Below are 24,461 nucleotides of genomic sequence, written 5' to 3'. Positions count from 1 at the left end.
TCTCGATTATACCGACTGATTGCTATTGCATGGTGTGCTCTGACAAGTCTGGGCTGGGGCTAGTTTCAGTATACTTGGGTGTAAGAGGGCGTTGTGCCAACCAAAGTAATATCTCAAACGCTGCTACTACAACCACAATATTTGCTACTAGGCTAATTGCTGTCAAACTAATGTACCATTTCAATTCAGTCAATTCTGGATGTGAACTGATATTCCCATTTAAAAATCCATAAACAAAGAATTATGGCATTTAGGATTTGTTTAAATGTCCCCATCTCATACCTTCCCTTGTTTACTGCCTACATACATCTCCCATTCCACTGTCATCCAAAAGCAGAGCAGTTACTTTAGAAATGACTGTAATAGAAAAAGGATGTTTACAGGACATTTCACATCACATGACTCATTTACATAAGAAGTTTAATGCGTTCAACTTTCCTCAAGTATGCTATATTACAGTGTATTCCAAATGAATGTCTTACAGTAACCATACAGTGGTTCACACATACTGTATAAGGACATATTTAACCTGTGAAGGGTTAGTAAGCACAAAGTACATAGCACAGATGGACACAAAAGATCACCTACTAACATCAATACAACGCCAATAACCTTGGAACCCAGAACCAATATATGTCACAAGATTATATCGCCTATTGCTCACTTCAAGTATAATATCACCCATCTCAGTAGCCAGGGTACAACAAACTTTTTCAAATATCGGAGTTAAAATGTTTGAACACGAAGGTAGAAAAATATGGCAAATATAAAAGGTTTCAAATATTTACATTCTACTAAAACTGGGGTGTGAGGTTTTTCCTGTCCACATGATCGGACCAGGAAACCTTCAGGTCCTATACATTCCTAGTCTGGTCAGGGAAAACTCCAGGCCCTAGTTATAACGTCTTATAAAACTGCTTTTATCTTCAGCAGTGATCCGTCATGATGGGGTGAAGCTCACGACACAGGCATCTCTCATGGCAGACCTGGCAGTCCTCACCGCTTCAATCTCTCTCTGCAGATCCTTCAGTCTCTTCTCCATTTCTGAACAAAGGAAAAGAAACAGGGCATTAGGGTGAAATGAATTCTCTGGGCACTGACTGTGTCTAGTCAGTGCTGAGGTCATAATGCATGCGGGTGTTACCGATCAGAGCACGACGGGTCTCCTGCATTCCACATAACTGTGTTAGCCCACTGAGCTTAAGCCTAAGCGTTAGCTCCGTAGGTCTTCTGGTGTCAGGCAAGGTTACTCATGCTTCCGAACCAGAATTCCTATATGAGGAACTAACTGATGGGGACTTTATTCCACGCACCACAAAGAGTGTATTCTGTTCTTTATGTGGATGTTTAAATACTTTACCTTGGTCTCTCTTTGCAAATATCTCTGGCAGCATCCCAGAGGCCTCCAGCACTTTCAGGGTGAGGTTGAAATCTGTGGACACAGGATATTTTGTCAATATCTATACTGGCAAAAATGTTTTAAAAAAATAAAATAAAAAATATTACAAGCTCAGTTTCACAATGGACAACGGTACAGTTGACAAGTGCACTTTGAAAAAGTGCAAACAGTTTTCCAGTCCCAATTCAATAACATTGTTTGCAAATGCTCTTCATAATTGCATGCACCGGTTTAGTTAGCCAACACTACAGTCCCCATCCAATGTATTTAATAGTAGTCTATTGTATTATTCTGTCTCACCTTCTTCGCTGGCCTGCTGGGATGAAATCCTCTCAGTGATAGTGTTGAGACGGGAGGCAAACTCAGAGAAGATTAACTGTGTGCAGCCTGCCTGGTGGCACTTCCTGAAGAACTGTGCAGCTGGACTCATATTGGACCCAAAGCCAGATGAGCCAGGATCCCCAGGTGACCCAGAATCACAGCTGGAGTCTGGGGAAAGAATTGAGTTGACTCCTGATAAGTGCACATTGGATATGTAGACAGGTTGACCTATCCCAGTCCAAACACACCTCCTAATATGACAGTCCTTTCTGTTATAATAGACATGCACACAAACGTACTATTTTGTTCAGGGAGAAGGGGGTCCAGTTGTTCCACTTTGATGATGGACAGATGGCTCTTGGAACACTGCACAGAGGAAAATGGTTTTGAGTAGAAGAAAAGAGCAAAGGTGCTGTCACTAACTACAAGAGTGAACGAGGCAGGTGACAGCAAAAAACAACCTGCTCATTCCATCACTCATTTGCATTAAGTACCAACTCACCTCCCCATTCTCATTCTTAAATGTTGGTCCCTCCAGTCCATACTGAAACTCAAACTGCTCCGCAGTCCCATCTACAGCATAAACACAGGAATATTGGGAGTGTCATAACCACAGGGTTCGTCCTATGAGACCATCTGAAAGTTGACATAAGTGACGATACAGGACATCTTGGATTGAAACTGATACAACAAAAACAACCTTCTGTCATGGCTACCTCTGAAGTATTGGGATCTTGCCTGGGGGAAGTTAGAAACACAGAAATACAATGTTAACAAGCCATTAGAACACTGAAGAACAGTCTTGCAAAGGCTTGGACATATTTTCTGGAAAAAAGTCAACTTTTATATGACATATGACCTATAGTCTGTCATAAGACACAGTTTGGTTCTGGGCTCTAAGGTTATCTAATACAGTGGGCTAGGGCTGGGCGATATGGCTAAAATCTCATATCCCGATAACAATACACATCACGATATAGCACATTCTGTAAATTCTATTAATAGTTTATATAAAATGACCACATGTAAAGGCCTTTTTCTTATTACATTTTGAATTATACTCAACAAATAAAAGGTACTTAATCATATTTATTATTTCTCTGTTTATTTAGAACCTTTGTGCACATTTTCAATTTAAGTTTGCAATAAAATATTAATAAAATCTAAAAAGGGTTCAACTATAGTTGCAAACAAAATAATAGGCCTAAAATGTGCAGTCATAGGCCTAATGTACAGTTGAAGAAACTCAGAGATTCAAATGTATACAATTAAACCTACAGTTGAAGTCAGAAGTTTTTACATACACCTTAGCCAAATTCATTTAAAACTCAGTTTTTCACAATTCCTGACATTTAATCCTAGTAAAACTTCCCTGTCTTAGGTCAGTTTCGATCACCACTTTATTTTAAGAATGTGAAATGTCAGAATAATAGTAGAGCGAATGATTTCAGCTTTTATTTCTTTCATCACCTTCCCAGTGGGTCAGAAGTTTACATACACTCAATTAGTATTTGGTAGCATTACCTTAATATTGTTTTGGGTAGCCAACAAGTTAGGTGAATTTTGGCCCATGCCTCCTGACAGAGCTGGTGTAACTAAGTCAGGTTTGTAGGCCTCCTTGCTTGCACACACATTTCCTATAGGATTGAGGTCAGGGCTTTGTGATGGCCACACCAATACCTTGACTTTGTTGTCCTTAAGCCATTTTGCCACAACTTTGGAAGTATGCTTGGGGTCATTGTCCATTTGGAAGACCCATTTGAGACGAAGCTTCAACTTCCTGTTGTCTTGAGATGTTGCTTCAATATATCCACATAATTTTCTTCCCTCATGATGCCATCTATTTATTTATTTAAATTTTACCCCCTTTTCTCCCCAATTTCGTGGTATCCAATTGTTAGTAGCTACTATCTTGTCTCATCGCTACAACTCCCGTAAGGGCTCGGGAGAGACAGAGGTTGAAAGTCTTGCGTCCTCCGATACACCACCCAACACTGCTTCGTAACACAGCGCGCATCCAACCAACCCAGAGGAAAGAAACACTGTGCACCTGGCAACCTTGGTTAGCGTGCACTGCGCCCGGCCCGCCACAGGAGTCGCTGGTGCGCGATGAGACGAGGATATCCCTACCGGCCAAACCCTCCCTAACCCGGACGACGCTAGGCCAATTGTGCATCGCCCCACGGACCTCCAGGTCGCGGCCGGTTGCGACAGAGCCTGGGCGCGAACCCAGAGTTGGCGCTTCAGTACATCGCCCTTAACCACTGCGCCACCCAGGAGGCCCTATGATGCCATTTATTTTGTAAAATGCACCAGTCCCTCCTGCAGCAAAGCACCCCCACACATGATGCTGCCACCCCCGTGCTTCATGGTTGGGATAGTGTTCTTCGGCTTGCAAAAAGTACGATCTTTGTCCCCATGCACAGTTGCAAGCCGTAGTCTGGCTTTTTTATGGCGGTTTTGGAGCAGTGGCTTCTTCCTTGCTGAGCGGCCTTTCAGGTTATGTCGAAATAGAACTCGTTTTACTGTGGATATAGATACTTTTGTACCTGTTTCCTCCAGCATCTTCACAAGGTGCTTTGCTGTTGTTATGGGAATGATTTGCACTTTTCGCACCAAAGTACATTCATCTCTAGGAGACAGAACGCGTCTCCTTCCTGAGCGGTATGACGGCTACATGGTCCCATGGTGTTTATAAATGTGTGCTATTGTTTGTACAGATGAACGTGGTACCGTCAGGCGTTTGGAGATTGCTCCCAAGGATGAACCAGGCTTGTAGAGGTCTGCAAAAAACAATTCTGAGGTCTTGACTGATTTCTTTAGATTTTCCCATGATGTCAAGCAAAGAGGCACTGAGTTTGAAGGTAGGCCTTGAAATACATCCACAGGTACACCTCTAATTGACTCAAATTATGTTAATTTGCCTATCATAAGCTTCTAAAGCCGTTATTTTGGCATTAATACGTGTCACATATCAATTTGCATTTGATACCTTGGGTCGAGTATTAGCACAAACTCACGAAACCCCCGTTTCTCGACCATGTAAATTGGGGCCATGTGTTTGCAGACGTAAGTTGTAATGGCAGCTGTTCTCTCCTTCCATCTCCGTGATTCTTTGCCATATGGTGTGACGCGGGCAAAAGCCTCTTGCAACGTCTGAGCCGGGGGTTTGTTTTGAGCACTCAACTGTACTTTTTTGGATCTCATCCGTAGACTCTCTTTGTTCCACATGATTCTTGCGTAGGTGGTAAAAGAGGTTAGTGGTGTTTGAGCCTGTTGTCAGGACCGGCCTGCGGCTTAATTTGCAGAGCACGGTTTTCTGGTCCGTGTCAGACTTTTCATACCCAAACCACATCCATACGACCGAAGTAGCCCTTCTTTTAGGTACGAGCTCTGTGTCTCCATGCCACGTTCACTCTCCTGCATATTTGTTTATGTTGCACATTTCCTTCCACACAGCGTCACCCAATTGACAAAAAATATTGCAGTGTGATTTGCGACAACGAAATCAACGAGAGCATAATATGAGGCGATATTCTTTTTTCTATCGTCACACAATATATATCTTCATATTGCCCAGCCCTACAGTGGGCCTATATAAAAGTGTTACCAATGTTATCTTCCAATATACATGATACCCACTTTGATATCCCAGTCTTGGGGAGATGCTCATCCTCCTCCTCTTCTTCATATGTGCTCTTAGACATGGTCTTCTCTGCCTTTATTGCAGCTTCTCTTTTTAACTTTAATGTCTGAAGAAAAACAATTCATACTACAAAACCATTCAAAAAAACATGATATGTCACATTTCAATAAGATGTGCAATTTCCATTAACCTTGTGAATTTATGCAGGACACAATATTTCCTCCACCAGATGTATACTAAAACAAGTGGTGGAGCTGCTATTTTTTTATTTTTTTTCATTGAATCTTTACATTTTACATGTTGCCCCTGTAGTAGTCTATTTGTTTGGAAGTTTTATAGACTAGACTGTCATTAACAGTATTAATATTCGATGGACAAAATAACATGTAGTGGATAATAATAACAGCCCTCTACTTTACCCTGGTGGTGGTTTCTGATTTACCATCTAGAGCTGGCACTGTGATGACTGGGTGCTTGTATTTGATGTGGTTTAACATGCTGTCAGTTCTGACGTTGTTTTATTTGAGTACTGCTTTGCATAGCCGACATGTATCAACACCCTTTCTGGTGAAATATTTCAAACCGTGCTACTTTTAGCGCATCTCTTCCTATTTATGCTCTATGCTCTCTACAGTCAAAGCATTTTCCTTCAGATCTATGCTGGACTAGCCAAATTAGCAAACTACAAGTTTGATAATACTGCTAATAAAAACGTTTTATTTCATCGCACGGTTTCATCAAAGGCGTGTTGGCCTGTTAGGTTACGCAACGAAAAAAAATACTTCAAAAGGAAAAAACTTTGCAAGGAAAAACTATTTAAGGTAGATCACTTCACGTTTCCTTACGTTTGCTTCCTAGAGTTAACGCTGAACGGGTTTCGTTGCGAAACGTTTTGCAATGGTCTGCGACTAATGAATGCACCCCATAACATCAAACGATAAAGCAACACAACCGGCGCTTATTAGAGACTGGCCTCTATTGGAGCCAAGTGTCTATTTCCTTAATGTACACATATTTTGATCAATACATTTTTTAAAGACTATCACACTGTTGTGACCAGTATAAACATGAATCCGTATCAGATCAGGGGTGTAATCATTAGTCCAGCAGTTGCTAAACGGAACCTTTGTTGGAACTAAAACGAGTTTCTATTGGACAAAATCAAGCAGGTCCCGCCCAGTTTCGTTCCGTTTTGCAACAGAATTGGCATAATGAATACGCCTCAGACTTGCGGGCCTCCATCCAGCTACTCGCTAACCGTTTTCCTCCCTCCACCTTGCAGTCTCGCCCTCTTCTGATCCACCTCAGACAAACGTTGAAGTTGGACTTTTTGACTTCGCCATTCTCTCACTCGTTTTGGATCAATTCCAAAATGCCTGGATGTTGCCTCTCCCGAATTTTGCTCTGTGAATTTAATCACTGCTAGCTTGAATTTGATGTCGTATTTTCTTCTTGGTGGCGCCATGGCAAGCAACATGGCATTTTAAAAAAAAGTATATCACATGGTAACCTCGTAAACAATTAATTTAGATGGAGAGTTTATTTGAAACAGGCGTTTATTTGCTGAAATGTGTGCCGATGCCTGGCTATCAAAATGGGACAGGCGGCTATTTGAGACAAGACATTTAATTCAAAATGTACATAACTGCTAACCAAAACAGCATTTTCCGGTTAGCATAATAAACGGAAATCCACGAATCGGTTTAGCTAAATGTGCGAATTCAATCGTAAATACATGTAGCCTAACTCTGTTCTTTATTGATTGTCACTCAAATGTAGGAACGCCATGAAGTTTGTATTTTGTTCTCACTCGTTTTAATACCCGTCTCTGACGCTTCAACATCTATAGCCCCATTGCTTTTGTCTGTGGAGGTCTCGAATTATTTGTTTAACTAGAGCCGTTTCGGAGGTCAAGTTTACATGATGCAGAGACTAAATGCCTTTTCTTACCACTGGTGCAACGTCCTTTACATCTGATATTCCGGTCGCAGTGTTTACATTCTTATTATGTTGAAGCTGCGCTACACAGCTGAACCAACGCTGCGTGAAATTGGTGTTGACATTTTGTGAATGAATGGAACCAATGGACAACCACACCAGATAATCTTAAAACTGACCAGAGTAGCCTGGTTCCTCGCCAAAAGAGTTGTCAGTGATCCTCTGCTCTGACAAAATATAGGAAATTTACTGTATTAACTGCATTTGGGGTTTAAACAAATGAGGCACGCGTAGAAATGGCAACCTTGTGAAGAATACATAGGGTACAAGCTGAGCTACCCGAGAAACTTGCAGAAGGGGGACCAGTCCAGATATCACACTTTTACACGAATTTGCTTTGGTAGTCGGCTAAGAGTTAAATAAAACACTTACAGGAGTCTTACCTCTAACGGCAGCCATCAACTCTCGCTGAGTTTTGATATGTCTTAACGACAGATGATGGATCCTTTCTAAATGGTTTAACATGGATGTTGTGCTCCCACTCGTCCGCTTCAGAACAGCCGCACACAGCTTACATGTCACACTTTCGGACGAAATTTCATTGAAATATTTCCAGGTGTGACTTTTTTTACGGTCTCTGCTTCTACTTTCCATACCTCGCAACTACAGCCTCACTATGTAATTAGCTAATGGAATGATATTTTGCGCTACTTCGCCTGAATGTACTGTATCTAGCTAGCAGTCTGGGATCTAGACTTTACTTGCGCATGCGCGACGATTAAAGACGAAAGTCTTCACCACTCCACATAGCAGACAGTTTAGAAATGCACAATGTGACTATAAAATAAACTATTTCACTTCACAATACCCGACATATTTGAATTCTCACATGTACATAAACACTATGTCTGCCACACGCCAGAGTACATTTTTGCATAATTCACAAACGGATCTAACTGGACCCGACTGCAAACCGCCATTAGGAAAGAGTGCTACCCCAACCCGAATCGCATCTTGACCCGAGTGAACTATCCTTGTCTTTCATAGGGTACTGGGCTCCTTGTTCTGCACTACAGTCGGCAACTGGGCAGTCAATCAATATCCGTCTTACCGTGCATCTCCCAATGTGTTTTTTCAAGCTGGAAGTGCCGGTTATTTGACTGTCATAGGCTAACACCCGCTTGCACTTTTTGCATGCTGCGAATCCATCCACAAGTTGTTTGTCAGCGTTAACGATTACTCCAAAATGATTCCATACATTTGATTTGACATTTGCGATTCTGAGCTCCCTACTTTGAATTTTCTGGGTCAAATTCTGATTTTCCGTGGTATGCTTTTTGCTTTCCATTTTTTCCCCTCTATCTTAAATCTGGTTGTGCGGGTATAGAGGTTGTTGCTTTGGGTAGGCCTAGTCGATGTCACTGTCTGTGCACAACCTGTGATAGCTAGTTGGGTATAGGCAGACTGAAATTTAGCCAGCAAATCCACCCGCTTGCTTAGGCTACAGCTGCGGATCTATGACTAGGGTCAGACAGACTTTGTTTAGGTTAAGACAGGGTTACCCAAACTAGTCCAGGGATGAGAAATGCCTCAAATTGACTGTTACACAGAGATCTTCTTGGTGTAACAGTTGGGATAATGGGACAATTTGGAGTACAACACATTTCTTCTTATGTTTTCAGAGATGGCTCTGCATGTCTTACAGGAAGCCTGTCTGACCCTAGTGCAATTGTGTTGGATCTGCTGCCTAGCTGCACTATAGCAAATAACTGAGAGCTTTTAATTTTTAATTAAGAACAAATTCTTATTTACAATGACGGCCTAGGAACACTGGGTTAACTGCCTTGTTCAGGGGCAGAACGACAGATGTTTACCTTGTCAGCTCGGGGATTTGATCTAGCAACCTTTCGGTTACTGGCCCTCTAACCACTAGGCTACCTGCCACCCCACTGTAGGCAGGCTTCTCCCATAGGCAAGTCTGAAATGACATTTACAAACAATACAAGATATGATTTTATTAGGCTACCCAACCCGATACAGGAAATTCACACAGAGAGAGAGAGAGAATTACCTGTACCACAAGTCCTTTAATATAAAAAAACAGATTCACAACTGCTGACTGAGAGAATTTCTGATTTCATAAAGAAAAGTGAGTTAATAAACAATATCTACATAAAAAAATATGATTGCTTTACAATAAATAAGTTATGACTATACACCGAGTTATTCACAAAACTAGGAAAGTGCACAGTACACATGGAGAAGACACCTGCAATGACTAAAGTCATGTGAAATGGATGGAAAGGGGATCTCATAATAAAGTCATTTGACGAGGACAGAGGAAACAGTGATACTGTGACTGCTCTGTCTGAACCATATACAAAACTAATGCTGCAGGACAGGGTAGGCTATGAGAACAAGAAGGAGGGAGAGAGAGAGATTACATTATAGAGATAGACAGACAAAGAATAACATCTTTATCAAAGTACATAACAAGAGTCATTCCCTTCCCTCTGTTTTCAAATAAACAGTAACTCCTCACTCTCCAAGAGGCAATAAGATAGTCACAGGCCTACAAAAGGTCATATTGGTTACTTATATGGCCACCAGTTGAGGTGACTGGTAGAACTTAGAGCAACAATCTGAAAAGCTACACATGGTATACTTTTCAATCATAATCTTTCTTATTTACAATAATTGTATATTTAAAAAAAATACAGTCTTGTCTATTTGTAGACAATCAAGGGGACCATGATGCAGACCAACAGCATTGTAACTTACAGTAACTTACTTATAGGCTTACAGTACAACAAAGAGGGCTCAACCAGATCCATATCCACCGTTCTATGCCAGATGGGTTCGCTATATCAGTGACACCTGATTAGGTTAACCTTGAATTAGAATTCATAACAAAATGGTATTATATTTCTATGGGTTATGTCAGGTTCCATCTTGTCCATAGCATTTTGTCTGTTAGTGCTACTAATACTGTAGTAATCCCCAATCCTAACCTTGACAATTTTATGAAGGATAAATGCAAAAGTGCCAAACTGACCTAAGATTAGTGCCTATGGGTAGCTGCTGCCCACCTACACTACATCTCTTCAACTACACAAGGGCGCTGGAGCCCATTCTCTAGTCAATGATATCTGATGAAGTCTATTGTTGGCATCTTCTTGAAGTTTCTGACCAGTATCCTAATAGAAGGGCTTGCCTCTGGGTAAGGTGGGTGAAGTTGTGTTAAGGTGGGGGGAGAAAGTGCTGTCTTGCTGGGGGAGCCACCAGCTAGTGCTGTTGGGTTGGGATCTGGAGAGAAAGGGTCTGGGGTGGCGTGAAGGGTGGAGGGTTCAGGGCTTGATGTCAGAGAAGCTGGTGTAAGTCTCACAGCAGCTGGATGAAGTGCTGAGGTTCCCTGAGCCACTGCCCTCTGGAATACACACAGACATACACAGGGAGACCAGAGGTTAGAGGAGATGGTTAAGGAGAGACACACACACAATTCTACATGGAGAGGGGGTTTTACCGGAGCTGGTGAGAGACTGGCAGGACTTGGACTCTCCAATCAGGGTGAGAATGTTGGCTGCAGCCACCCAGCCCTCCTGCTTGGTCTTCAAGTTCTTCACAAACCTGCACCAACACAGAAACACACACAACCCCTTGACCACCACCTCGCCCCAACTCAACACTCAGATTTGAATAGTGCGTCATATTCATAAGGCACAGAAAAAAGGGACTGCAACAGGGATGGGTTACCCAAAAATGTCTGATAAGAATAGCTTATTTTTGTTTCCTGTTTCTAAATGTTGTGTTACGTTTTACTATGGCAGGTCTCTCCAACCTTGTTCCTGGAGAGCTAAAGTCTTGTAGGTTTTCACTCTGACCAACTTAGCACACCTGATTCTAATAATTAGCTGGCGTTGGGAGCAAAAACCTAGGGGAGGGTAGATCTCCAAGAACAGGGTTGGAGAGACCTGCACTATGGTTTTCCCTATAGAATATGACTGTGTTGGAATAGGTTCTGACTGTTAAAGTGTGAAACCAATCAAGTGTAAGGGTGTCAAGGTAATATTCTCACCACTGTCCATCATCTCCCTCCTTGATCAGCTGCACCGTTTCACCACTCTTGACTGACAGGTCCTGGCCTTCCATCTTCTCATAGTCAGACACCACTGTGTACTTCCCTGCACACTGTGCACAGTCAATATATGGTGTTAGATTGTATGTATGATTGTAAACCATTTTAAAAAACAGTTTCTACATGGAGCCACATCCCAGCTTGGAGTGGATAAGTATCCTCACACCCGCACACTCACTAGTTTCTTTCCCTCCTCGTCCTCAGGGTCTGAGTTCAGGGGCTCTTCGGGGCTAGAGTAGCCATCATTCTCCTCATTGGCGTCCAATGAGAGAGAGCCCTTGGTCCATCCTAGAGGAGGGAGAAAGGGTACATAAGAATTTGGTGTCTTGTGTAGCCTAAAACACACACGGAGGGGGACCGGGAGACATTGAGAGTAGGCATTTCAGCAACCTCTGTTAGACCAGACACGGTCAGTGACAGGGTGGACCGCAATCAGAAGGAACAGGACCAAGTCGAATGGAGTGAAACTACAGTAATCGTGTGGACCATTCAGAACCACAACACTACTCAGAAATAAGGAGCGTGAAGTTTTTTTGATAAATATATCAACATAAGCATTTAGGTGGTCATGTGTATCCACACACTCAGGCAAGGGAACACAGTGTGCAGGGAGTGAGAGGGGAAAATCTCTCAGTGAAATTCGGCAGCCATTTTGTGATCACACATCTTAATCCAGTCTAAACCAGTCCAGTCCAGTTGAGTGCTGTACGGTACCTCTCCTCTTGGCCTGTAAGAGACTCGAGGTGCTGAACCACCTGACGCCCAGGTGGAGGTGAGCGTGAGGGCCTGGGTCTGAGAGAAAGATACATTACGACCCTATTGAAACATGGTCAAAGAGATTGACCGCAGGCAAACGTGCTCAACCACAATGAATGACCGACCACGGTAACTGTGACTCCGGTTGCCTGTCAGTCAACACAGTGTATTATACATTCCGTGAGGAACCACATTTCTCCGCTGTCTGTAAATCAATACACCCTGACCAACCACGGATGAAATAATCGAATGCAGCGACCGTGGTCGACCACAGATACAGTGTCTAGGGTCATTATGGGAAGACGTACCTTTAAAGCCGAACGGAGTAGGATCACTCTTTATCTCATGACGTTTGGTTTTATGGTCAGGGCTTGTGGGACATCCTAGCCATCACAGGAAGACAGGAATAAAGGAGAAGAAGAGGAAGAGAGTGAAGAGGAGAAGCAAAACCCTCAAATAAGACAAATATTAGTAGTAACATATCTTGAAGTGGAAGTTAAAGTAAGCCCAGACAAAGAATGAAGAGAGCAGAGGACATTGAAAGGAGCACCACAAACTGTATGTTCTAACTGCATGTTGTTTTCTGTACGAACATTGTCATCCTACAGCTACTCAGACAGATTACAGGGGTGAAAGACACATACAGGGTCCCTGAAGTGGTCTATTCACTATCAGCTACAGTACAACTCTAATTGGTCGTCACTTTAGCAAGCGTTTCCCAACTCTGGTCCTCAAGTACCCCCAACGGTGCTCGTTGCAGCCCCGGACAAACACACCTCATTCAACTCATCAAGGGCTTGATGATTAGTTGACAAGTTGAATCAGCTGTGCTCTGGGTCTACGATAAAAATCCGTACTGTAGGGGTACCCGAGGACTGGAGTTGGGAAACACTGACTTAAGCTATGGGACTAAATTACCTCTCTATGGTCACTTTAGCTACATTTTCAGGTACCTGATGGAGAGAAGGGAATCCTGGGTAAAGTTAAGCTTTTATTGTCAGGAGGCGAGAGGTCTGTGGAAGGAAGCATGCCATGTTTTATACTGTAGTAGTAGTAGTAGTAGTAGGCTACAGTGCTGACATATAGTAACAATGTATATGATTCCTATGGCAACCCCTGGTGACCAGCTAGGGCTGTTACCTTTGTTGAAGTTGCTGAAGCCCTGCAAGGTAAAACGCTTTTTAGCCACAGCTGCTCTGTCTGAGGTAGGACTAGTCGCTGCTTCTTCTGGGCCAGGAGAAGGAGCGGAACAGGGGAGAGAAGGAAGGAGGGAGAGGCGAGTGGCATGAGGGAGAGGAGAGCGACAGGGAGAGGTGTGGGAGGCATAAAAGAAGGAAGGGATGGAGAGAAGGAAAGTGCAGTGATGAGAGAAAGACATGAGAAATAGAAAGAGAAGTGACATCGGCAAATGGAGAGAAGAGAGGAGAAAGATTAGTCATCTCATCACAGAGAGAGAAGCAACATTTAGTTAAGAGTAAAAGTCAGAACATAGTATAGTTCAGTGTTGTTTAGGTGAAACAAGAAACGCTTTAGGAAAGTGATAACTATTAAATACTGTTGAGAGTAAAAAATAGCTTTGAATTTAGCATTGGACCCAGTTAAATGGTGGTGGTGTCTGAGCGTTCTTCATGTTATAAGGCAGTATCCTCCTCCCCTCTCTCACTCTCTGTTCACCTTTGGTCTTTGGGAAGGAGCAGGAGTTAGCGTCAGGGCTGCTGGGTTCTCCCTTCTCCTTCATGCTCCTCTCCCCTCTTCTAAGTGGACTGAGGAGACAGGAGGATGAAACAGGTCTGTCAGAAACTCACACTGCAACACATTTACACTGCTGCTACTTTCTGTTTATAATCACTTTACAAATTACCTCGACTAACCTGTACCCCCGCACATTGCCTCGGTACCGGTACCCCCTGTATATAGCCTCGTTATTGTTATGTAATTTTCTTGTGTTACTGTTCATTACATACAAAAATGTTATATATACACACACACACACACACACACACACACACACACACACACACACACACACACACACACACACACACACACACACACACACACACACACACACACACACACACACACACACACACACACACTTGAAGTCGGAAGTTTACATACTTTAGCCAAATTTGTACAATTCCTGACATTTAATCCTAGTAAGAATTCACTGTCTATTATTCTGACATTTCACATTCTTAAAATAAAGTGGTGATGCTAACTGACCTAAAACAGGGAATGTTTACAAGGATTAAATGTCAGGAATGATGAAAAACAGAGTTTAAATGTATTTGGCTAAGGTGTATGTAAACTTCCAACTTCAACTGTATATATACATATATACATTATGAAAAAAATATATATATATGTATGTATGTATAATGTTTTAAATTTCACTTTATTCACAATCTTTTCTTAAGGGATTGTTAGTAAGCATTTCACAGTAAGGTCTACACTCGTTTTATTTGGCGCATGTGACAAATACAAATTAGATTTGACTTTGGTAAGACAACATGTTGTATTCAGGTTTCTGAACATTGCCGATAGAAACAGAATGAATTGAGCGGACACAATTACATATTCTATCAGACAGACAATCATATCTGTTCTACATGATACATTTCTGCCTGAACCTTCTCTTACATCCCCCTAAACAGACCCCATTATGCCATGTAATATACCGTGCATAACATTCAAGGGGGGGTCTTTGATTACTTCTCATTTGTGAATGAGAGGCTCTGACTCTCTAATAGGGTCAGATGACTGACCTGAGGCTGACAGGTGCTCCAGCACAAGAGGGGAACTGGAACAGTCCGTCTGACGGCCTCTGTTGACTGGCTTCTGGAAGACACGCAGGGAGATCAACTACAGTCCCACGACATCATGATCAGTGAATGTAATACTCAATGTAATGACAATACACTCAAAGTATTAGAAATACAACTAATACTATTTGACATCTGCCACAGACAGAGACCCTGCCTACCTCTGTAGGCTTCCAGCTGCGTTGTCAGAACCTTCCGGATCTCCTTCACCCACGTTGTTTTTACCTCAGACGTTGGGGCCTGAAATACAATGGTGAAACCGCTCAGTTTTGTGTTATCTAAATAGAGTCTGATATGATTTCTGTATCATTGTAAAATAAACTTTAGACATGTAGTCTGTAGCTGTTGTTTGGGAAAAACCACTCACCTGAACGATGTACACCTCCTCCCGTGAGTTGCACCAGACCTCAAACTTCTTGTTGTCACCTTTGGCGTTCTCAGTGATGCCCACAGCACTCATCTGATAGAGGGCATACATTTTGGAAGCTGTTACCTTCTAAAAGCTCAATTTGAACTCACTTGTAATATCAAACACTGTTAGACCTACTACAGACGGACAGACACACGGGCAGGCAGGCAGACATATGGACAGACAGACAGACTCACGTTGAGGGACTGTTTGAAGCTGTAGGAGGGGGCTTTCTCGTAGCCCTCCCCGTTCTCCTCCCGTCTCTTACAGAAGAGCAGGGCCTTCTCATGCAGGAACAGGTGTCTCTGCATGGGCTTAAAGCGGGCCAGGTCCTTGACCTTGGCATGACCTTTCTTGTGTTCTGTCCACACACTGAATGACCCCTGCATCAGCAGCCGTCCCAGGTCGCCCATGTTACCCTATCAGAAGAAGGGTCACAGGTCAGGAGAAAGTTCATGACTCATCAGAAGCTATGGTGCTGCAGCCTTATGTAATCTTGACATGTTGACACAATCTCTAAAATAATGTGATGTTGATGCCATGAAAGGAATATGCAATATATTTCAGAGAATGTGAAGTTGATCGATGATGAACTCACATCGTATCCAGTGATAGCGATGAGGTGCATGGAGTCGTTGACGGCCTTCAGGATGCCCAGGATGGAGGTGAGCGCCTCCTGCAGGTCTTCTGACCCCTCACAGCCCTTACTGTACTTCAGCAGCTCCTACAACACACACATGCACATATTGAGTTACAGTGCCTTGCGAAAGTATTCGGCCCCCTTGCACTTTGCAAACTTTTGCCACATTTCAGGCTTCAAACATAAAGATATAAAACTGTATTTTTTTGTGAAAAATCAACAACAAGTGGGACACAATCATGAAGTGGAACGACATTTATTGGATATTTCAAACTTTTTTAACAAATCAAAAACTGAAAAATTGGGCGTGCAAAATTATTCAGCCCCCTTAAGTTAATACTTTGTAGCGCCACCTTTTGCTGCGATTACAGCTGTGGGGTAAGTCGCTTGGGGTATGTCTCTATCAGTTTTGCACATCGAGAGACTGACATTTTTTCCCCATTCCATTTTGCAAAACAGCTCGAGCTCAGTGAGGTTGAATGGAGAGCATTTGTGAACAGCAGTTTTCAGTTCTTTCCACAGATTCTCGATTGGATTCAGGTCTGGACTTTGACTTGGCCATTCTAACACCTGGATATGTTTATTTTTTGAACCATTCCATTGTAGATTTTGCTTTATGTTTTGGATCATTGTCTTGTTGGAAGACAAATCTCCATCCCAGTCTCAGGTCTTTTGCAGACTCCATCAGGTCTTCTTCCAGAATGGTCCTGTATTTGGCTCCATCCATCTTCCCATCAATTTTAACCATCTTCCCTGTCCCTGCTGAAGAAAAGCAGGCCCAAACCATGATGCTGCCACCACCATGTTTGACAGTTGGGATGGTGTGTTCAGGGTGATGGGCTGTGTTGCTTTTACGCCAAACATAACGTTTTGCATTGTTGCCAAAAAGTTCAATTTTGGTTTCATCTGACCAGAGCACCTTCTTCCACATGTTTGGTGCGTCTCCCAGGTGTCTTGTGGCAAACTTTAAACAACACTTTTTATGGATATCTTTAAGAAATGGCTTTCTTCTTGCCACTCTTCCATAAAGGCCAGATTTGTGCAATATATGACTGATTGTTGTCCTATGGACAGAGCCTCCCACCTCAGCTGTAGATCTCTGCAGTTCATCCAGAGTGATCATGGGCCTCTTGGCTGCATCTCTGATCAGTCTTCTCCTTGTATGAGCTGAAAGTTTAGAGGGACGGCCAGGTCTTGGTAGATTTGCAGTGGTCTGATACTCCTTCCATTTCAATATTATCACTTGCACAGTGCTCCTTGGGATGTTTAAAGCTTGGGAAATCTTTTTGTATCCAAATCCGGCTTTAAACTTCTTCACAGCAGTATCTCGGACCTGCCTGGCATGTTCCTTGTTCTTCATGATGCTCTCTGCGCTTATAACGGACCTCTGTGACTATCACAGTGCAGGTGCATTTATATGGAGACTTGATTACACACAGGTGGATTGTATTTATCATCATTAGTCATTTAGGTCAACATTGGATCATTCAGAGATCCTCACTGAACTTCTGGAGAGAGTTTGCTGCACTGAAAGTAAAGGGGCTGAATAATTTTGCACGCCCAATTTTTCAGTTTTTGATTTGTTAAAAAAGTTTGAAATATCCAATTAACGTCGTTCCACTTCATGATTGTGTCCCACTTGTTGTTGATTCTTCACAAAAAAATACAGTTTTATATCTTTATGTTTGAAGCCTGAAATGTGGCAAAAGGTCGCAAAGTTCAAGGGGGCCGAATACTTTCGCAAGGCACTGTATGTTGATCAGCAATGACACATTATGAAAATAAAGGAGTGGACTAGAATGCTCTTGTGAATCATGAGCCAATGTATATACTGGTCCTACCTTCAACAGGAGCTGGTATTTGGTGATCCTCTGGACCGGTTTCAGGAGATATGAGTCCAAGCCCAGTTTATGTTCCAGCTTCTTCTGACACTCCTGTTCCAGACCAGAACAGGGAGAATACATCAGTAGGGGATAACAACCACTTAAGCCTGAAGCTGTTGGGTGTGTGTACTTTAGGGGAGGTGTGTATATGGTGTGTACTTTAGGGGAGGTGTGTATATGGTGTGTACCTTAGGGGGGGTGTATATGGTGTGTACCTTAGGGGGGTGTATATGGTGTGTACCTTAGGGGGGTGTATATGGTGTGTACCTTAGGGAGGTGTGTATATGGTGTGTACCTTAGGGGAGGTGTGTATATGGTGTGTACCTTAGGGGAGGTGTGTATATGGTGTGTACCTTAGGGGGGGGGGGTGTATATGGTGTGTACCTGGAAGAAGGAGCAGTCAGAGCACTGTCTCCACAAGCTCTCAGAGCGAGGTTTATTCTGACAATACTTCTCATAGATCTGCAGGTCTGTCATCTATGAGATAGAGAGAGAGAATAAAGAAAAGAGAGTAATACCCCTGCATCACAAACACTTCACTACAATCAGAGTAGTGATTTAGACACAACATATTCCAGTTCAATCTCCAAACACTCACCCTCTCCAGAAAACACCGACCCACAAGTTCCGGGCAGTCTTCGTACTCTTCCAACTCCCTCAGAAAGGTCCTGGAGGATCATAAAGAAGAGTGATGCAGAGAGAAAGAGATGATCAATTAGTCAGTACAATACCTGGGTAGTCCTATCACTGTGTAAGCACCATTAATAACCGCTAGGGGGTGCTCATTTACCTCTTGTGGAAGTGGTAGATCTCTGGCATGTTGCCAAACAGCACATCTTTCTTGTTTTGCAGAGGGATGGGCATGAGACTGGCCATGGCTGGGTTGTCCATCTCTGAGGCATAGCCCTGAAACACCCAATAGGATGAACACAGTTAAGACAGATACGCATGTGTGAGAGGAGGACGAAGAGGTTTCAGATGGTCGAGGGGAGAGGGATAGAGATACACACCTGTAGCACACAGAGCAGTTCCTCCACGTATGCCCTCTCTGTCTCCAGCAGCTCATTCATTACATGTCTCCATAGAGAGAGCACAGTCAGACATAATGTAGACAGTTCAGGCTTACATGATACAGACACCAGAGGATAATCGTTATTAATCTCTATGGGTGAAACGCTACACACAGAAGTCAGAGAAACACCACAGACTCACAGATATACACACAGCAGTCAGATATAACAACGGACAAAACACGGACCAAACTTACTTTCTGAGGATGGCCAGGTTCTCGTCCTCCTCTGACATAGAGGCACTTCTGTTGCTCTGTAGCTGGCCCTCCACCTGAGAACACACCACAGGATGAGTGTCTACTGAAACTACTGGAGCTAGTGTCTTATTTGACATGCATACTGCAGGTATGATCATTTCTACCCCACAGTAAAACACAAGAGGGACCTACACTTACTTTTCTACAGCTGACCCTGTTCACAGTGTCTCCCTCTGAGCAGCTCTTCTCCAGCACTCTCTTTGCTATGGGGGAGAGAATGAGAGAGTGGAGTGGCTGAGGTGGGATATTAACGATACACATATCTAAATATACATTGACCGATCTAGTTAAAAGAACATGAACCCTATGACAGGACTGTATGTGTGATGACAGGGTGCTGATGATATGTATACAAGGACATAATGGTACATAATGACTGGTAGAGTACTTCAGGACAGGTGTTTATAAGGACTCACCTGGTGAGGACAGTGGAGACTTGATGGCTTCAGGCCTTGGGGCCACAGGCTGGACTGGCCTGGTGTGTTTGGCTGCCAGCTTCTTCAGACTGACCCTCCTCTTCTCAAACATCTCCTGCATGGAGACCTGCTTCTGGAACACCTTCTCCACTTGGTCCTGAGGGAGGAGAGGAGAGAAGGAGAAGAGGAAGAGGAGCAGGGAGCAGAATTACACCCTGGAACCCTAAGTTTTTGATAGCTGTTTGTTTGCTGTGTCATCTCTTCTTTACATTTAATTGATCACATTATGATGACATTTTAATGACATGAATCCAGGTCTGAGTGCATGTCCGAGTCATAAAATTGGATCCCCTTACTCTAAACTCCAGGTTGAGCACTGTTTCGTAGTCCCTGCAGATGGCACTAGGATCAGTCAGTTTGTTCTGTCCTGCTGTATCCAGGTAACGCTCAATCTCCTGCAGCGCTGACTCCGCCCCGTCATGTGACTGACACTTGTCCACGGGCTGAGAGGCCAGCAGGTAGATGCCATCATCACACCACTTAGCAGCCTGGGAGAGAGGGGGGTTAAGTGTGTGTTTTTAGGGGTTTATGGTGTGTGTGTGTGTGTTTCTACATGCATTTGATTGACTTTTTTTGACTTTGTGTGTATGTGTGTATATATCTACACTACCGTTCAAAAGTTTGGGGTCACTTAGACATTTCCTTGTTTTTGAAAGAATAGCAAATTTTCTGTCCATTAAAATAACAGAACATTGATCAGAAACACAGTGTAGACATCGTTAATGTGAGTCGCAGCTGGAAACGGCTGATTTTTAATGGAATATCTACATAGGCGTACAGAGGCCCATTATCAGCAACCATGTGTTCGAATGGCACGTTGTGTTAGCTAATCCAAGTTTATCATTGTAGAAGGCTAATTGATCATTATAAAACCCTTTTTGCAATCATGTTAGTACAGCTGAAAACTGTTCTGATTAAAGACACAATAAAACTGGCCTTCTTTAAACTAGTTGAGCATCTGGAGTATCTGCATTTGTGGGATCGATTATAGGCTCAAAATGGCTAGAAACAAACCATTTTCTAATGAAACTCGTCAGTCTTTACTTGTTCTGAGAAATGAAGGCAATTCCACGCAAGGAATTGCCAAGAAACTGAAGATCTCGTACAACGCTGTGTACTACTCCCTTCACAGAACAGCGCAAACTGGCCCTAACCAGAATTGAAAGAGGATTGGGAGGCCCCGGTGCACAACTGAGCAAAGGGACAAGTACATTAGAGTGTCTAGTTTGAGAAACAGACGCCTCACAAGTGACGGAGCCTGCAATCAAACCCATAAATGCTGATGCTCCAGATGCTCAACTAGTCTAAAGAAGGCCAGTTTTATTGCTTCTTTAATCAGGACAACAGTTTTCAGCTGTGCTAACATAATTGCAAAAGGGTTTTATTTGCATTTTAAAATGATAAACTTGGATTAGCTAACACAACGTGCCATTGGAACACAGGAGTGATGGTTGCTGATAATGGGCCCCAGTACGCCTATGTAGATATTCCACAAAAAATCAGCCGTTTCCAGCTACAATAGTAATTTACAACATTAACAATGTCTACACTGTATTTCTGATCAATTTGATGTTATTTTAATGTTTAAAAAAAATAAAACATCTTTCAAAAACAAGGAAATTTGAACGGTAGTTGTATGTGTGTGTGTTTATGTCCCTCTCACCCTCTCCAGGCTGTGGTGCAGCTCTATAGCTCTGAGTAAGTGGTCTTTCTTTGCTCTCAGGTAAGTGCTCAGTTCCTCGTTCACGGCTCGGAGCTCAATGCATTTGGGCTGGATGGAGTCCTCAGCATAGTGGGTGTTCTGAATCAACTCGTCACCCTCACGGGCCAGAGCCTGGGCTCGGTCCAGTACCTCCTACAGAGGGAAAGGGGGAGAGAGAGAAAGGAAGAGAATGGGGTACGAGGGAGAGAGAGAGATGGAAAGATAAAAGAGATGCAACATTATTGATTTCTATACGTACTCTGGATAATACATGTCTGTCAGTGTGTTTGTTTACTTACACAGACTCTCTCCTCGTGGCTGCTCAGCTCGCGGAAGATGTGATCAGCGTGGGCGGGGCTTATCCCCACCTCCGAGAAAGCTGTCAATCTCTGTGCCACCTGGTCCAGCAGACACCTTACCTGGAACAGTAGGACAGCAGTTAGAACACACACAGGTTGGACACATACAGACCAATGTAATGACAGTTGGTATGACATACACACAACGTATACTCAGATCTGGTTGTACATGCACACACAGACATGGTGTACAAAGATCAGGTGTGACACACACACACACACACACACACACACACACACACACACACACACACACACACACACACACACACACACACACACACACACACACACACACACACACACACACACACACACACACACACACACACACACACACACACACACACACACACACACACACACACACACACACACACAGGTGGCCGTGTCAATGCCCCATAGGTGTACCAGGATCAGGGGTGTAATTGCTTCAGAGATCTACTTAGTTTGTAAGGTGAGGTTTGTAAGGTTTGTAAGTTGCTCTCTGGCGTATTGCTCTCAGGTACTGTAACTAGTGTATGTTACCTATGGTGTACAGAAGTCAGGTGTGTGGAGTCATGTGATGTCCCACTCACCTCTCTGTAGTTGTGTTCAAAGTGACGGAGTAGCAGACATTGCTCCAGCTTGGTCTTATGTCTCCCCCAGAACTCATCAAAAGCCCGTTCTGTCTCATTCAACTGGGAAAGCAGTCTGATTGAGGAGAGGGGGAGAGGGATAGAGGGAGAGGAGAGGGGGTGGAGGAAGAGGAGTTGGGTGGAGGGAGAGGAGAGAAGATGGATAGAGGAGAGGGGAGGAGAGAGATGGGGAGGGAAAGATGGTGAAAGGGTAAGAGAGCGAGAGAGAGGGAGAGATGGAGCAGAGGGGGTGAAAGAGAGAGATGGGTTGAATGGAAATGGAAAGATTGAGATAAAGAGGGAGAGAAGATTAGAAAAGAGGAGACATGAGACATTTTCTGCTATTCCTCTGTGTGTTTTGCTCACTCTACTGAGTTGAATGTGAAAGATGCCAGTCTGTTTTGTCTTCTCTGTCACCAGTGTTCTCCAAAATATTCCTTCTGACCTCAGAGGACCAAGCACTGCCAGTCCTTATCATGGTGAGGAGCAAAAGCTGTTATGTGTTCTCACCTCTTGCATTCATCAAGTCCTCCAGTGTTCTATATTTCCTGTGCATCTATGAACCCCATTGTTCTAGGTTCCCAGTGTGTATTCTAACCCCAGTGTTCTATATTTCCTGTGCATCTATGAACCCCATTGTTCTAGGTTCCCAGTGTGTATTCTAACCCCAGTGTTCTATATTTCCTGTGCATCTATGAACCCCATTGTTCTAGGTTCCCAGTGTGTATTCTAACCCCAGTGTTCTAGGTTCCCAGTGTGTATTCTAACCCCAGTGTTCTAGGTTCCCAGTGTGTATTCTAACCCCAGTGTTCTAGGTTCCCAGTGTGTATTCTAACCCCAGTGTTCTAGGTTTCCAGTGTGTCTTCTAACCCTTATGTTCAAGGTTCCCAGTGTGTATTCTAACCCCAGTGTTCTAGGTTCCCAGTGTGTGTTCTAACCCTTATGTTCTAGGTTCCCAGTGTGTCTTCTAACCCTTATGTTCAAGTTTCCCAGTGTGTCTTCTAACCCTTATGTTCAAGTTTCCCAGTGTGTCTTCTAACCCTTATGTTCAAGGTTCCCAGTGTGTCTTCTAACCCTTATGTTCAAGGTTCCCAGTGTGTGTTCTAACCCGTATGTTCAAGTTTCCCAGTGTGTCTTCTAACCCTTATGTTCAAGTTTCCCAGTGTGTGTTCTAACCCTTATGTTCAAGTTTCCCAGTGTGTCTTCTAACCCTTATGTTCAAGGTTCCCAGTGTGTCTTCTAACCCTTATGTTCAAGGTTCCCAGTGTGTGTTCTAACCCTTATGTTCAAGTTTCCCAGTGTGTCTTCTAACCCTTATGTTCAAGTTTCCCAGTGTGTGTTCTAACCCTTATGTTCAAGTTTCCCAGTGTGTCTTCTAACCCTTATGTTCAAGGTTCCCAGTGTGTGTTCTAACCCTTATGTTCAAGGTTCCCAGTGTGTGTTCTAACCCTTATGTTCAAGGTTCCCAGTGTGTGTTCTAACCCTTATGTTCAAGTTTCCCAGTGTGTCTTCTAACCCTTATGTTCAAGTTTGCCAGTGTGTCTTCTAACCCTTATGTTCAAGGTTCCCAGTGTGTCTTCTAACCCTTATGTTCAAGGTTCCCAGTGTGTGTTCTAACCTCTGTACGGTGGCCAGGTTCTCTAGTTCGTCCTGGTTCATGTTGTGGTCTGGGTCTCTGACCACTGGCTCATTAATACTCTCCAACAGTCTGCTGCCCTGTCCTAAAGCCACCAGCAGATCCTCCTGGAGACACAAACACATCAGGGGAATCAAATACACACGCCAACACCAGCACTCTGATATCAGTGGTGTGGGACAAGACAATGATTTACTTAGATTTAACAAATCATGTTATTTTGTGTATTCATCTTTCTGGAGGTGTGTGTGTGTGCGTGTGTGTGTGTATGCGTGCATGTGCATGTGTGTGTGTGTGCGTGCGTGTGCGTGTATGTGTGTGTGTGTGCATGTGCGTGCGTGTGCATGTGCACGCGCATGTGTGTGTGCGTGCGTGCGTGTGCGTGTGTGTGC

General features: G+C 43.4%; 2 protein-coding genes across 13 annotated transcripts in view; both read right to left on the bottom strand.

The window, feature by feature from the left end:
• Positions 1-406: 406 nt before the first annotated feature.
• Positions 407-8,448, bottom strand: LOC124044996. The gene is made up of 8 exons (XM_046364199.1): positions 8,416-8,448; positions 5,363-5,472; positions 2,421-2,458; positions 2,223-2,293; positions 2,020-2,086; positions 1,700-1,888; positions 1,361-1,432; positions 407-1,044 (listed from the first exon to the last, which is right to left on the bottom strand). The coding sequence occupies exons 2-8, from the start codon at positions 5,425-5,427 to the stop codon at positions 941-943; spliced, it is 606 nt and encodes a 201-aa protein (XP_046220155.1). The 5' UTR covers positions 5,428-5,472; positions 8,416-8,448; the 3' UTR covers positions 407-940.
• A 918-nt stretch (positions 8,449-9,366) lies between these two features.
• The window catches only part of LOC124044901 (guanine nucleotide exchange factor DBS-like), a 72,039-nt gene continuing 56,944 nt past the window's right edge, over positions 9,367-24,461 (bottom strand). For 5 of the 12 annotated variants that reach the window (XM_046364171.1, XM_046364164.1, XM_046364156.1 and 2 more), the window contains 26 exons: positions 24,052-24,176; positions 22,395-22,509; positions 21,757-21,876; positions 21,419-21,610; positions 20,052-20,243; positions 19,696-19,852; positions 19,418-19,482; positions 19,220-19,293; positions 18,963-19,029; positions 18,743-18,858; positions 18,551-18,620; positions 18,337-18,429; positions 17,911-18,003; positions 16,028-16,153; positions 15,627-15,848; positions 15,388-15,480; positions 15,182-15,260; positions 14,964-15,036; positions 13,870-13,958; positions 13,336-13,422; positions 13,149-13,208; positions 12,504-12,578; positions 11,618-11,727; positions 11,380-11,492; positions 10,828-10,931; positions 9,367-10,731 (listed from right to left, as the gene is read on the bottom strand). In XM_046364171.1, coding sequence (XP_046220127.1) covers positions 10,652-10,731; positions 10,828-10,931; positions 11,380-11,492; positions 11,618-11,727; positions 12,504-12,578; positions 13,149-13,208; positions 13,336-13,422; positions 13,870-13,958; positions 14,964-15,036; positions 15,182-15,260; positions 15,388-15,480; positions 15,627-15,848; positions 16,028-16,153; positions 17,911-18,003; positions 18,337-18,429; positions 18,551-18,620; positions 18,743-18,858; positions 18,963-19,029; positions 19,220-19,293; positions 19,418-19,482; positions 19,696-19,852; positions 20,052-20,243; positions 21,419-21,610; positions 21,757-21,876; positions 22,395-22,509; positions 24,052-24,176 — 2,790 coding nt within the window. In that variant the 3' untranslated portion in view covers positions 9,367-10,651. Of the gene's footprint in view, positions 10,732-10,827; positions 10,932-11,379; positions 11,493-11,617; positions 11,728-12,503; positions 12,579-13,113; positions 13,209-13,335; positions 13,423-13,869; positions 13,959-14,963; positions 15,037-15,181; positions 15,261-15,387; positions 15,481-15,626; positions 15,849-16,027; positions 16,154-17,910; positions 18,004-18,336; positions 18,430-18,550; positions 18,621-18,742; positions 18,859-18,962; positions 19,030-19,219; positions 19,294-19,417; positions 19,483-19,695; positions 19,853-20,051; positions 20,244-21,418; positions 21,611-21,756; positions 21,877-22,394; positions 22,510-24,051; positions 24,177-24,461 lie in introns of those variants that run through there. The other 7 variants (XM_046364159.1, XM_046364158.1, XM_046364160.1 and 4 more) reach the window with 7 other exon arrangements.

This window comes from Oncorhynchus gorbuscha, linkage group LG01, assembly GCF_021184085.1.
Source record: "Oncorhynchus gorbuscha isolate QuinsamMale2020 ecotype Even-year linkage group LG01, OgorEven_v1.0, whole genome shotgun sequence".
NCBI lineage: Eukaryota > Metazoa > Chordata > Actinopteri > Salmoniformes > Salmonidae > Oncorhynchus > Oncorhynchus gorbuscha.
The sequence above is the reverse complement of the archived record's forward strand: the minus strand, read 5'-3'. Positions and strand labels throughout refer to the sequence as shown.